We start from the raw sequence: 15,940 nt of genomic DNA, 5'->3' as shown, positions 1-15,940 counted from the left end.
TTGATGTTAAGCCATTTGTAGGCCCTGCCCTGAGCCTTGGTCCCAGAATGAGAAATGTGAGCCATGGACAACATAAAGAATTTGTTCTGAATCACACAATCTGTGAGTCAAGGGAACTGAACCGACTGCCTTAAGGTTAACAGTCCACTTATTTAGCCTGCAGCGGGTGCTCAAATGAACTGAGCCTCTTGTGAAAGACAGACATCCTGAATTGTCACTTGAGCCAGCAGAATTCTCCTTTAGCTTGACTGGCTAAGACAGTGCAGACCTGAGTTTGCATCCCATAAGCCAAGTTACTGTACAACAACCAATGGAGTTATCGCTGCCTGAGAAAAAGATCTGGTTATGAACCTCAAGGCCACAAGGACTTCATACCAAAGACAAGTTTCATTTTAGGTTTTTGCTTCGTTACATAAATGTGATTGGCTTTTTGCTTGCATTTGATCATTTAGCTGCATCAAACAGCAGCCTGAAAGAGAACACCGTTTATCTTATCTTTAAATGACAACTTTTGTAGTAGGATTTGAGTAAATCTTCCTTATTATAATCAGATTATCTCAAGAGGCAGTCTCAGTTGCCTGTGGCTACGCTGCAGAGGATCAGACACCTATAATTAGGCAGTTATCCTCCCTCTCCTTTTCAGAAACAAACACAGTAAATATGAGTCTAGCAAGTGGCTAAATAAACTATCCACATTCTAGCTGCACACATTAGGTGAAAAAAAAAATATTTAAAGGCTTATGGAGCATTTTCCTCTAATCCATAGCAAAACTTCTGGCACTTAAGTGCTTTTTAAATTGTAGCATTGTTATCTGTATAGTAAAAAAGTAATAAAGGTGGTAAATAAACACACTGTGACTGAAACTTGGAAATAAACAAAGTTAAGGAACCCTAAGCACCTCCTTCACCCGTCTCCTCTTCCTCCTCCTCCTCCTCCTCCTCCTGCCAGTCTTGCCTCCAACTCCAAAGGAATTCAATAGGATAACAGCTACAGAGGACTACTAATATACTCACACCGAAACAAGAAGTGTAGCTTTAAATAAACCTAAAGGAGCAACCAAATGGTCAGGTGAGCTAATTATTATGGAACGCTTGCTAAAGTCTAAAAATTACGGCATATCTGATTATCCAAAAAAGCTAGTTAGAGACAATTATAGAAAAAAAAAAATTCTGTCTACTATGAAAGGCCAGTTAGAGGCAACTTATATTAAGTCACTCTTGATACAATTTTTAAAATGTACTAAGAATGCATAATTCATTAATTTAAGAAAATAAATGTATCAAGAGTGCATGTTCATTGCATTCATTTTTTTACTGTAAAAGTTATTTTGTTTGTTTTTTTTTTCAAACAAAAACAACTACTCGTGTTGGATCGGGCCAGTTATAGATAGATAGATAGATAGATAGATAGATAGATAGATAGATAGATAGATAGATAGATAGATAGATACTTTATTAATTATTAATCCCAAGGGGAAATTCACATATTAATGTTTAAGGGTGGAATTGAAGAGTCGCATAGTGTGGGGGAGGAACGATCTCCTCAGTCTGTCAGTGGAGCAGGCCAGTAACATCAGTCTGTCGCTGAAGCTGCTCCTCTGTCTGGAGATGATCCTGTTCAGTGGATGCAGTGGATTTTCCATTATTAGCAGGAGCCTGCTCAGCCGTGGATATATTCACACTCTTTAGATTTTTAACACCATTTCTTATTTTTGGCCATTGAATGTTATCAGCTGCGGTGGGCTGGCGCCCTGCCTGGGGTTTGTTTCCTGCCTTGTGCCCTGTGTTGGCTGGGATTGGCTCCAGCATATCCCCGTGACCCTGTAGTTAGGATATAGCAGGTTGAATAATGGATGGATGGATGGATGTTATCAGATTTTCTTTCAGTTTAGAAAAGTGGACAAAAGGATACTAGTGTTGTAAACTACCGTATATACCCGTGTTTAAGTTCTCCTGTGCATAAATTGGGGCTTCTTTTTACCGTATAATTTCCGGTATTTTATAATATCGGTCATATAATTCGGAACACTCACGCTATTGATCCAAGAGATTATGATATGCTAATGCCCACCTGAGAGAGTAACCAAGGCGCACCATGCTTTTTTTTTTCTATGTATTGTGCCTACATGACCGCACAATTCCAAAGTGACATTTGCACTGTTTTGTGTTTTTTGTATCTCACACCCTCATGCACCTTTATCGTAAGAGCATCCCTCATCTAGGATGGAATGTTCGATCAGAAGAAAATACGAAGGTAGTTTTAAATTAAAAGTCATTGAAGTGGTGAAAGAAATTGGTAACTGTCCTGCTGCAACAAATTTGATGTGTCTGAGAAACTGGTGTAAAATTGGAGGAAACAAGAAGTTGTAAAATAAAAAAAATTAAGTGTCGCATTTTTGAACAGGCGTATAAGTCGGGGTCTGATTTTATGATTGATTTTTCGGGTTTCAAGACCCAATTTATACACGAGTATATATGGTAGGTATCTCAAAGCACAATGCAGAAGCAAAGTCAAAAAACAGAGATGAAAGTTCAACAATCCCAAAAATGTACAAAAAATAAAAGTAAAAAGTACAAAATACAAGAACTCATTAAAACTCCCAAAGTGTATTCACAATTAACTGTCAGGAGCTGCAGAAGTCCAATTTATAGGATGGAAGGCAGTTTCTGATGGTGATTGGCAGGTAACCCACTTCCAGGGCGACCACCCTCAAAACACATGGAACATAGCCAAGGCACTGAAACTTCGACGCAAGTAATGGCAAATAAACACAAATAAATACGTACAAAAGATTTAAAAATGAACAAAGAAGATATAAAAAATGAATCTGAACTCCAGCCAAGGGAGGAATCCTGGCTGAGCCATGACACCCAGCTGAACTAACCAGATTAAATATTTATACTGAAAGTCCCATGGAATGTCTCACAGGCAGGTCCATCAGTTCATTTCAGGGGCTTCCCAGGGCCGTTTGTATGTATAATTAAGACAGACTCAAAAGGTGAAGTGGACCAGCACTGCCCCTTGTTAAATACAGCAAGTCTCATAAAATGTGTGTCTTCTAATCACAGTAAAGTTCTCGCCTTACAGATTCCAGAAGCTTTCCATGACCAAACCAACATACCTCTGGACTGTCAGTCTGGAAATGGGTAAAAAACTAATGTACAATCTTGTTAACTGCAAATTTATTTTTTTTCCCCTGATGGTTCTTATTTTCACTGGGCTGATACATGCTTATATTGTATTTGTTTGTATAAAAGTATTCAGTTGACTGAAGGTTTTGTAAATGCTCCATGTGCTCCATGGCCTTTCAAGTTCTTTATATGGTTGTCCAGGGTTATGACAGACATGGAACTTATCCAGGAAACATGAACCACAAGGCAAGGCAGGAAATCACCCTGAATCAGATGCCACTTTTAGAATACACTGCATTATTTTATTGTATTTTTATCATATCATGCGAGAAGCACCTACTGTTGTTGCTATGTCTGTCTGTCCATCTGTCTGCAAGAAATAACTCAGCCTCCAGTGGGCTAATTTGATTGAGATTTGGTACACTTTTTTTTTTAAGGAAATCTGTCTGGAAGAGTCTCTTTTCATTTGTGAAATTAAAAAAAAATGTATTCAAAAACATTGTTAAAGTTACAAACACATTCATTTTAAAACAGAAACCTTTCTGTGTGAAATCAATTAGTGAATAATTTACAGTTTCAATTTTATCCTGTCAGAGGTTATTTCATATTGTAGATTTAGTATATTTTTTCTCTTTTAGATGCCCCTGACAATAAAGCAGATTCCCAATCCAAGTTTTTGAAATGCCAACACTGTCCCACGTACTACCAGAAACAAACAGTTGCATTAGTGGCTTATGTGAACTTCTGTAACTCCAACTCACTGATCTTTATAGCCATAAAGCGGCGGTTCTCAACCTGTGGGGCGTAACAAAAAAGGGGGCGCGAAGATGTGAAATAAAGAAAACAAGAATCGAAAATATGAAAAATACATCAATTGAAACCAAAACAAATGAACTTAAACTACATTCTGATGCTAGAAAAATATTTATAAAGTTAGACAAATGTCGATAAAAGTTAAGTAGGTATATTAAAACTTGTAGCACTGTATCGGCAGCAAAAAATATAGGAACAAATTTTATTAGGGTTTCAAAAAAACGTTAGGGGGTGCGATTAAAACTGTTATGAAAACTCGGGTTGCAAATACTTAAAGGTTGAGAAACACTGCCATAAAGTTAAAATAACATAAGCACGGAACGCAAAAAGTTATTTCATTTACAGTGGTGTGAAAAACTATTTGCCCCCTTCCTGATTTCTTTTTCTTTTGCATGTTTGTCACACAAAACGTTTCTGATCATCAAACACATTTAGCCCTCAAATAAAGCTGAATTACAACAATTCTGCAAAGATGAGTGGGCCAAAATTCCTCCAGAGCGCTGTAAAAGACTCATTGCAAGTTATCGCAAACGCTTGATTGCAGTTATTGCTGCTAAGGGTGGCCCAACCAGTTATTAGGTTCAGGGGGCAATTACTTTTTCACACAGGGCCATGTAGGTTTGGATTTTTTTTTCTCCCTAAATAATAAAAACCATCATTTAAAAACTGCATTTGTGTTTACTTGTGTTATATTTGACTAATGGTTAAATGTGTTTGATGATCAGAAACATTTTGTGTGACAAACATGCAAAAGAATAAGAAATCAGGAAGGGGGCAAATAGTTTTTCACACCACTGTATCTACTGTAGGAATGAACCAACCTGGCTCTGTAAGTCGTCATTCATGCAGTAAATAAACGACTGCTAATTTGGAAATAATAACAAATCAGTATTTCTCTGGAACTATTGACCACAATGACCTGCTCATCCATCATGGTCCATGACAGTTTCAGTGCAAGACTTTAACTTTCCAGAGATACTTCTTCAAAAAATATGTTTAAGTAGTTTGAACTACAATTAGCCATAAACCATCCACAACCTGCAGTTAACAAAACATACAAGAAAATCAGTTTTTACCTCAGTTACGTGGAAATCTGGTGCCTATGAAATCTATTTTGGCCACCACAAGCCTATAAGTACATGATATTGTACTGTAAACACATTTTCTATTATCACTGTTATTTCTAGATATTATTTGCCGTTAAAAAATATTTAATAAAAATGTGATACCTATCTGTTTGATGAAGCAAACAATCAAAACTTTAAAATGTTCCAACTTTTCAAAACATTAAAGTAAGCCCCGAACACCTCAATGTTACGCTATGCACATATTTTTCTATCTTGTGTGCGTGTGTTTTTTTATGTGATTTGGTTTTAAAGAAAATAATTCAATTTATCACAGATTTCACAGACTCCTGATTCTAATATTCTAAACACATTTTAGCTCTTCATTAATTCTAAAACTTTACTGCTGCAGAGTCCTGGTTTTGAATTCCGGCCGGGTCACTGTCTGTGTACAGTCATTCCAAACTCGACATTTCTGTGTTTGTGCTTCAAGTCACAACTCAAAGACCTCCAGGTTAACTCAGTTATAAACTTTTAAACTTGAACTCCCTTTTAAGTGTTCGTTTAATTATGGCCTTATACCCAGTGCTGCCAGAATCCACAAATATGACCGTGCTAATATTTGTGATGCACCATCTGTTGGAATGAAAACAAAAAAGATCACTGCATTTTATTACTACATGAATTACAAAATACATTCCAATAAATTGTGCACAACAAATGTTAACGTTGAATATATCCAATAAAGAGTAACTGGCGGACAGACAAAATCAGCTTATTATATTTCAACCCATTTTAGACTGGTAGCACAACTAGTGAACCTCTTTCACAGTAACTGGATTATAAATATATATAATTATATACAATCATTACTTTTTACAGTATAATCTGAATGGAATATTTTTGATTTATTTGGAGATTTTGTGTATTGGTGCATGATTGTGTTCCACCCTGTAGATTAAGTGAAATTGAAAATAAGGAAAGAATGGATGCAGTATATTTATCACAGAGAAATACATTTAGTTGCATCATACTAATGCACACTGAGGTTACGTCATTTTAAGCACCTTTATTATGTATGATGGCTTTAATTGACTTATGTATACAATATATGGCAGAAGCTTTATTGTTCCATAATTTAAAGTAATCATGAGGCAAACTGTTGAATTGCTGGGCTGACATTCCCAAGGAGGAGATTTCACCCACTCTCCCACAGGGAGCGCCCATCAGAGACCAGCGTCACTTCAGCTCCACTGTGCACTATTTTTAGCAAGTCGACAGACAGTCTAATCCCTGCTCTCAGCCATAGACACAGTTCAAAATGCTTTCTGGCAACACTCAACACCACTTCGTGACCCGGGCCAGCACCCACAGACCTACAGCAAAGCACTCGAACTCACAGCTCAGAAATGCAGCCTTAATCTGCAACAGCATCTGACCCCTAGAATTTTCTTTTTATTTCTTGCACTTCCTATAATTAACATTCCCACGAAAGATGTTATAAAATCTGCAACATTCTTCATATGTAAAAGATTTGTAAAATTGTAAGAGAGATCTGCTGGACATATTTCACATAAAATCTAATGAGTTATGTATGTGCAGCATTAGTTGTCAATACTGACACAATAAGACCTTATCAAAATAGTTTCATATTCTAAGCACAGTATCACTTTCATCATAACACTACCAAACCGTCTGCAGATGAGTGCACTTGTTGCTTACATAATTTCCTTAAGCTATGATTTGCTTGAGATGAAACCCGAGAAAGGGAAAAAGTGCCAACAATGCCTGTCACTGTCGCAGAACACGATAAGAAACTGCGCGTCTGAGAAGCTGTGAGCATCAAAAGGAGGTGAGCAACAGATTGAGCTACAGAAACCAGCCTTGAAAGGATGCCAGCCAATGTATAGCACAGTTTTGCACAAAAACCCACCACGCCTGTCTATAGCCGACAATCCAATGAACAGTTTTCCTTTGGATTGTAGGAAGAAACCAACATGAAGGAAAGAAATTGAATCTACCCGAGTACACGTGCAAACTACTATACACATACATTTATTCATCAAGAGGGGCATAATGGTATGCATTGCTGTCCAGGGTTATGGGTTCAAAGCCCAAAGTTGTGGGTTGAAATCCTGACCTCGTCAGTACCAGTGTGGAAGTTGTACGTTCCCCCCATGACAGTGTGACTATTACTCCAGATTTTCGTTCACCCTGCAAAGATATGTTCTGTATATTAGAAAAGCTGCCTCTTGGATGTGTGTGTGTGTGCCCTCTAAGGGCCCGATTCCTACCTTGTGCCCATTGCTGTTAACAAAGGTACAAGCGCTCTGCAACTCTGAACTGGACAATTGGATTAAAAAATGAATGGAAGAATGATTTGTTAAGTTGCAATTCATTGTTTTTGCATATTGATTCCTCTAAGCTGTATATCAGTTCTTACTATCAACTCCAATACATATATTGGCTTCTGCTACTCTCTTAATGATTCTCTTCATATACCTTTGAGTCAGGAATCTGTTCTTGCCTTTCAGCGCAAATCTGCCAGGAAAACCAACAGACCCCATGGCCCTGTGTTGGAATGGATGAAATTTTCTAGAATTGAATTGCTTTGTAATCTCCCTTGTTATCATATGTTGCTTTGCAATGCTTTTTTAAGGAAGTAATAAAATAAAGATTGATTGATTGACTGACTGAGCGACTGATGGGTTAATTAAATGACTTGCCATTAGAAAATCCAGAAAGTCACTAAATAGGAATCACAAGTGACTGTCAGTTCATTTAAAAATTAAGCCAAGGTTCAGAAATTCTTCTTCATTCTTGGAAAACTCACCTGTACATCACCTTTCAAATCCAACATTGCATTAGACAGTTTAACAGAGTGAGAGCTCAAATGGTCCTGTCCTTCATTATGTGAGTCTCACGACCTCATAGATTCAATTTTTAATGGAAATGGTTTAAATAATAATTCTTGAGTTAATTTGCATCCTAATTATTTGATGTCTTCTTTTTAAACCTCATGTCTTTTTAGTGTTGTGTGGAGACAGCACGATCTTCTCATGTTAGCATGAGTTTTTGTCCTGGTATTTTGCTTTTCATCCCACATCGTAAAGACTCCCGGGTTAGGATATTTGTCAACTATAAATCTGTACTGTCCAAGAATGGGTGGGTGCGTGTGGATGGGTCATGTGAGGACCTGATATCCAAGTTAGGGTTTATCGTTATCTTTCACATGATACTGTCAGACAAAACTTTAGCATCATAGAACTACAAAAACTTGGTTAGATGAAGGGGTAGTGCGGACAGATGGATGGATGGATGAATGGATGGATGGACGGAATAAAGATTTTAAAAGATGTGCACAATTAAGACACCTAGTTAACTCAATCATTCATTCATCTATCCATCCATTATCCAACCCACTATTTCCTAACTACAGGGTCACGGGGGTTCTGCTGGAGACAATCCCAGCCAACACAGGGTGCAAGGCAGGAAACAAACCCCGGGCAGGGTGCCAGCCCACCACAGGGCACACGCACACACACACACACACCAAGCACACACTATTTAGGATCGGCAATGCACCTAACCTGCATGTCCTTGGACTGTGGGAGGAAACCCACGCAGACACGGGGAGAACATGCAAACTCCATGCAGGGAGGACCCGGGAAGCAAACCCAGGTCTCCTTACTGCGATGTAGCAGTGCTACCACTGCACCACCGTGCCACCCAATCATTCATCCACTCTACTAAATTCATGCTTACCAAGACTATCACTATAAAGACAATTTTCATATTTGATTTAAATGGACTGCGGTGGGCTGGCACCCTGCCCAGAGTTTGTTCCTGCCTTGCGCCCTGTGTTTGCTGGGATTGGCTCCAGTAGACCCCCGTGACCCTGTAGTTGGGATATAGTGGGTTGGATAATGGATGGATGGATGGATGATTTAAATGGAATACAGTGAACATCTCACAAATGAATTCATGAAATGCAGTCCTTCCACGTGTGGTATGATTTCCTGTATTGTAATGCTTATTTTACTTGTAAAGCTCAAACCTGCCCCACAAATATAATTGAAAAACTGTCATACTAAAGTTGACTAGAGCAAAAAACAGGCCGGAGATCAGCATAAATCATGACACACTGAGAATCACTGATAACATTTTCAGTGCAAAGAGTCTGGCAATGTAGCAGCCAACTGAATACATGAAACTCCAGCCTGTCACAAGGTGTGGCACATTCAACAAGATCAGAGACTCATCAACCTGACAACATGCAGTAAACTATCACTGGTGGCTCCCACTCTTGTTCACTGCTTTAATAAGACACTCAACACTCCAGCTTTTCATATCATTTTTGTCTTCAAAGCCTCTCCACAAAGGCTATTTAGAGTTCAGGCAGCTGCAGCTCACTATGGCAGCACTGGAAGCAAAGCAAGAACATGCCACAAAGGGGGTGCCAGCCTCCAGAGGACTTGATAACATGAATATGCACCACACTGACATCTGATTAATTTAGAGACATCATTCCACTAGACGTTATGCCTTCAGACTTTGGGGGGAAAAAAAAAAATTTTGAATGTCTGAGGAAACCCAAAGAGTTTCCACCTAAAAATGGCATTTCACTCAAACTGGAGTCCAAGAGCAGGTTGCTCTTTTTTTCCATTCACACACCGATTTTTGCAGCTAAACTAACCCAATTCAGGATCACATGAACCAGACACCCCCAACAGGGTGTATTAGATAGATAGATAGATAGATAGATAGATAGATAGATAGATAGATAGATAGATAGATAGATAGATAGATAGATAGATAGATACTTTATTAATCCCAAGGGGAAATTCACATGTAGGTTAAGAGCCAACCCTGAAACAGGACAATGGTCCATCGCCCTCATAGTCATACCAATAAATTTAGAAAGTTGGTAAAACAATGCCAGTCTTACCCGACGTTGGACTTTGTTAACTTTTGACTGTCAGTTTTATGCAGTAGTAGTTCTGTAGTAGTGTGAAATTCTAACTTGCTTCTACCACACCCCCAACTTTCAACAAACTGCCACTATCCTGTACAATTTGGGAAAGGACAAATTCGAGTAAAGCCCATTGATAGTGCCTGGTGCTAGAAAGGGATGACATGTTGCACGAGTCAGACATGCCAGTAAAAACTTCAGTATACTCTGTATATATGACAAGAAAAATTAAACAAACTAAAGATGAACATGAACATTGGGTCCATTTAAAGTGACCAATGAACTTAACTGTGCAGTATGTCTCTGAGATTTGGGAGGACAACTGCAGTGAACACAAAGAAAAACATATAAACTCCACATACCGTGCCTGAGAAGGGATTCGAACCCAGGACCCTAGAGCTGTGAGGCAAGCCACTGTTATATTTCATCATTCTAAAATATACTATTGCTATTGCTCAAAATACAAAAAATGACAGCACACACTTTACCATGCATAATCACAATTATTATCAAAATTAAAGGCTAAAAACTCCTTCATGAAATCAAATTCTGAAGAATCTGCCTATGGCTTTGAACTCTGCATCACTGGATTAACAAAACCCACAAATATCCAACCTAACTACAGGAGCCAATCCAGGAAACAAACCCCGGGCATGGCACACACACCAAGGACAATTTAGGATCGCCAATACACCTAACCTGCTTGTCTTTGGAAGGAAACCCACACAGACACGGGGAGAACATGCAAACTCCACACAGGGAGGACCCGGGAAGCGAACCCAGGTCTCCTAACTGCGAAGCAGCAGCGCTACCCACTGCGCCACCATGCTGCCCAACCTGCAAATGTGATATTGATAATTCAGCTGCATGTTTCAAGGAAACCAAGTAAAACCAGTAAAGAGGAAGAAACATATGTACACTTTTATGACTTATTTTTTTTTTATTAATTAATACACAACACACAAAAAGCTACAAATCACGGCACTCTTACCTTTACAATTTAAATAGAAAACACATAATGTGCAGATTTGGCTTAAGAGGACTCCCTCTGACACAGACAAGCCCCTAAAATCAACTAAACATCTCACCTTCCCCTCTTCTACAACTCATCTGTCTGTTCCTCCCACCTCTGAGCTCTTATAGCAAACACTGGACAGTGAAATATATAAATCCAGTTGGGTTCCATATATATCTGCTCAAAAGCAGGACTTTTAGTGGCTTATATTCTTTCTGTAAAGGGTTCTTTAAAACCATACCAGTTAGTACAAGTGATAATACAGCAGAGATTTATGTAATATTCTTAACAAATATAGTGTACTATTTTTCTGTGCTGGTTAATAAAACAACTTGGTCCTTGTCTGCAGCTTTTTATAACATTTTGATTTTATGTAAACAAAAATTGCAAAGCAAGTATGCATAAAATTCATCCATCCATCCATTTTCTAACCCGCTGAATCCGAATACAGGGTCACGGGCGTCTGCTGGAGCCAATCCCAGCCAACACAGGGCACAAGGCAGGAACCAATCCCGGGCAGGTTGCCAACCCACCACAGATGCATAAAATTAAACCTCCTAAATCTGAATTCCATAAAGGAATACCTAAATATTCACCAACTGGTAACATTTTAGTTTATGCATCTGTGGCTAATGGCAGTCTGCATGTTATAAAACAGAAGCCTTTTAACAGGATATAACAGTGAAAAATGACAGTAACCTTTCCATTTTAAATAACGTATTATCATTAATAACAATGTCATAGACTGTTAATAGCATGGTTAATAAAGTGTTTCTACACTTAATAGAATGTGATAGCTAAACTGTCAGCTTTAATCCACTTACACGTTAAGAGTACACTAGTCTGTAATATTTAGGCACAAACGTTTGGAATGTCACTTAATCGGCTAATTAAACATTTATCACAACCCAGAAATTCCTAACAATAAAAATAAAAGTTTCCAACAGCTGAAACATGCTGAGATCCACACACACAGCAGCTGGCTGTTTCTAATCACACGGCAAACACGCACTGCCTCGCCACCCCATGAGTTTAAGCATATAAAGCAAGCTGATGGAAGAATGTAATCTTCCTTTTATAGTTTTTTCTTTTTCTTTAGACAGTATATTTAATGTATCCATATGTCCTTTGAGTCCGTAGCACACGATCGCAGCGAGAAGAGTCGTGGCAGTAAGCAGTCCTCGGCGCTCTCTCGCATTCAGCTAATTTATGGTCCCCCGCGAAAGCGATTGCCTATTTTGGACTGCTGCACTCACACCAGGCTGAGTGAATAGAACCCCGCATGAGAACACGCAAATTCCTGGCTGTGAGAGACCCCTGTTAAGGGCTGCCTTCTTACCTTAACACCTGCTGAATCCCCAATGCACAACATCCCATCCAGCAGGCTACTCTGCGGTCCTTAGATTTCGAATGCAATCAACCCCACAAACTTAAATCGTCACATCCTAATCCATTCACCGACATTGGAAATATTTTCAAGTTTCCTTTAACAGCTGCACCCAATATTAACGCCACGTCTGAAGTTTTTACAGGCTGCATACGCTTTGTGAACTTGACATCAGCTAAAGGTGTTTAATTTACAAAGCCAACTTATTAATATTGCGCACCTAGCTATCTCCGTGGCGCATGATTTAGCCAACCAGTACGAGCCAAACATCCATCTGCCCGTTTTCTGCACCTGCCTTTCAATTAAACTGTCGCAGCCGGTCGTCGAAAAATGTTGAAGAATCGGACTCGAGACAAATATCAACCCCATCGACGCTTGGTTCCAGGCAGTGTCCTGACAGTTTAACAGGCATGCAGCTTACGGCTGTAGACTGCAAACTTCGGGGGAAATCCCAGCGGCCACCGGACTAAAGTGCAGTCATTTCTGATCGTAATCTGTTCTGGAGTCGAACCCAAGTGTCATGCACTATGTGTCGAATAGCTAGCTACTGCGCCAATCTACCAAATACGCAGCAAGCAACAATAACAATGGCAAACAAAGCCATTCGTGCATCCACCCAGCTCCGATTACTTTAACTACTGTACAGTACACACGTATCGCAAATCACTGTGTTAACATCCAACCTGAGAATTCGTCGTTTTCCGTTAGTAACTCGCTAATTGAGTGATACCTTCATGAAGACTGCTTGCTCTTCCTCTTTCATGGATTTCCTTTTAACACTCTGGTTTCCCCTCACACGCCAGACACGTGTGTGTCAAGATTACTAGTGACTTTGTGCAAGTGGGTGTGTGCATCAGCGTGCCCAGCGATCGACTGGCACACCGTCCAGGGGTGGTTTCGGTTAAGCACCCTCTACTGCCAATACAGACTGCAGTCCACGCGCCCCGAAATTTGTTAACATTGAAAACTTAATTTTGTCATCACGATCCTCCTTATCGTAACACGTTCAATACCTGCTTTATATTGCAGTATGCAAGAAACCAGGAATCCCGCTGCCTGTGACGAGAGCATTTAATTAAGTACAGGACCTCGCCAGCAACATGATATCCAAGAGGGGATGAAAAATCAATATTAATGCAAAAGGAATTTTGGGGAGGGGATTCAGAGCAATAACAAACCGCTCTGCATATTAGGAACAATTTGGGCTGTTTAAAGGTCCATCAACTAATCAATGCAATTCCTTTTCCTTCAATAAATGAATATAATCAAAAGTAAAGAACAAATAGGATGTTTCTCTCCCATTTATCTAGAGACAGATCTGATGCCGTTCTGATTGACTCAAGTGTTAACCTCGTCTGGAATTACTGCATCTGAGCTGCGAAATGAATCGGCGCCCCATCCCGAGCTGATTGCTGCGTTGCTTCAGTAAACCCCGCAGATAAGGAGCTCATTGATTCAGGTAGAAAATCCGTCCATCTGTTTAGATATTTTCTTAGTCGTTTGTTCAGATCAAGTACGCGGCAACAGACTAATGTAGAAAATAAGCATGACACCTCCAAAATAACCTTAAACTACGCATGTGTGCGCGCGAGTGGTTGTTTGTGGGAATGTCAGCGAAGGAAGCTTAGCTACAACCGATCGGTTCAATTGCATCACGCTTTGATACAATTAATCAGAAGTTCAAAGATTTTTTAAGTAAGCGGTGATCGCTTACATTCGTATCTTTTACAAAAGCGTTCAACTGTGCGATTTAGTAAATGCGACGTTGTACAGATGTGGAAATTATGTAACTCTCCGGGTCCCGCAGACAATGCGTTTTCATCTCGCAACAGCCAGGACAACTACTATAATAAAGCCGGGGTATTTCCAAAACACCTTTACAACAACTGATTATAAATGATCCCAGTACAAAATAGTCCTTTCGCATTTATCCACTCATCCGAGTTACTGTTACTTATGTTACACTGCGTTGTAAGGCAGGACCAAAGTCTGGACTGGATGCCAATCATTCTGTGTACTAAGGAATTATGTTACAGACAACACCATTAACAGTACAGTACACAACAAAATCAAAAGTGTTAAACATAAGGTAATACTGTCAAAGTGAAAACTTGAAAGTGCGTATGGGATCAATTTCAAGTGTTAATTAAAATTAATTATATTACTCTGTTATCCAACTAAGACTGTGGTATTCCACAAGCCAAATGTGAGAGCGGACTGAATGACTGCCAGAACCTGGAAGAATTAATCCATATTCGGAATTCGCTTTTTGTGCTGCACGATCTCGGGGGTCTAACCAGGCAACAAAGGGTACAAAATATTACTCAGTCTGGTGGAGGGACATTGGACGGCTACAAATGAGGAAACTTGGACGTCCCCAGTTATCCTAGTGGGATGTTTAAAATTGTGACAAGAAACCAAGGGAGCTGTAGGAGGAAACATTTTCATGTGTATGTTATAGGACAGCGACGTCCACCTAATCAGCAGTGCAGTTCAATATTTTATGCTTCATTCAAAAGCAGGACCTTTTTGATTCAATCTTAATTTAGTTAAAAGTACCCATTAGAAAATGGATGGAATTAAATTCATATAATGGTCCAACAATATTTATTGAACTTAATTCTTAACCATTCACAAAACTAATTCAGCACATGCCTAAATGCAAAATACATATCCAAAAGGATTCGTTCGAAATTAGGTGACCAGCGGCATTTCCTCCACAAGAAACACGAATGAAGGCGCGTCCTAGAAAGTTTTACACAGACAAGATTCTGATGCATGAAGCTGCCCGCAGCCTGCTACTTTCAGTAACGTTAGGGTGCAATTCCGATCTACTCACGCCTCCAAAGAAACCGTAAATCAAGGTAAATACCTTCCTGCTTTCGGGTGCCTCCCCGATTTTGGAGTCGCTAGCTAGAGAAGCGGAGCGGTTCTGCCCAATATTATCTTGCTGAGGTGACATCGCTTCAGGCAAAACGGGCAGAATCCTCGCTGAAGCTCGCCGTGGTCTGCTTCCCGTATTCCATCCACAGGGAGTTTTGCGTATCCAAGGAACACTACGCGGTACACGGTGTGCTCGTTGGGATCTGCTTGTACCGCCTCTCCTAGCTAAATAACTAAAGAGTGCGGTGTTACGGCGGCAACACAGACTCAAGCCCGACCTCTAGAGAGAGAAATGCCTGCCCACATAACCCTCCCTCATTCCCTTTCGCAAGGCGCAGCTATGATTCAATATTACTCTCACTTAAACAACCACAACTGTCATCATAGTTGTTCATACCATCGTGTTTATTACTCCAGCAAAATTACATGACGTTGGACAACATCTTATCCAGACTGATCGCGAAATACATCGGCGTGAGGAGCTTCCATTTACAGTAGATCATTTCTCGTGCAGGCTTAGTGACGTCATACAGCAGCTTTTTCAGAGCGCGGCACCGACAGCCCAAGTTATTAGTATAAAACTTTAGGGCAACAGCAACTGTAGGCTGCAAAATCGCCATCGGGGTGACAAAAATATCGGCAAATGTTACTTACAGACTACATTTTTTCTTTCT

The 15,940-nt window shown here is 39.7% G+C and overlaps 1 protein-coding gene across 3 annotated transcripts in view; it reads right to left on the bottom strand.

The window, feature by feature from the left end:
* arhgap20 (Rho GTPase activating protein 20) overlaps positions 1-15,671 on the bottom strand; it is a 137,969-nt gene extending 122,298 nt beyond the window's left edge. The window contains exon 1 of one of the 3 annotated variants that reach the window (XM_039743944.1): positions 15,256-15,671. In XM_039743944.1, coding sequence (XP_039599878.1) covers positions 15,256-15,345 — 90 coding nt within the window. In that variant the 5' untranslated portion in view covers positions 15,346-15,671. Of the gene's footprint in view, positions 1-13,066; positions 13,084-13,113; positions 13,162-15,255 lie in introns of those variants that run through there. The other 2 variants (XM_039743945.1, XM_039743947.1) reach the window with 2 other exon arrangements.
* Positions 15,672-15,940: the final 269 nt, after the last annotated feature.

Source organism: Polypterus senegalus, chromosome 2, assembly GCF_016835505.1.
Source record: "Polypterus senegalus isolate Bchr_013 chromosome 2, ASM1683550v1, whole genome shotgun sequence".
Classification (NCBI taxonomy): Eukaryota; Metazoa; Chordata; class Cladistia; order Polypteriformes; family Polypteridae; genus Polypterus; species Polypterus senegalus.
This window is presented reverse-complemented; position numbering and strand designations above follow the sequence as displayed.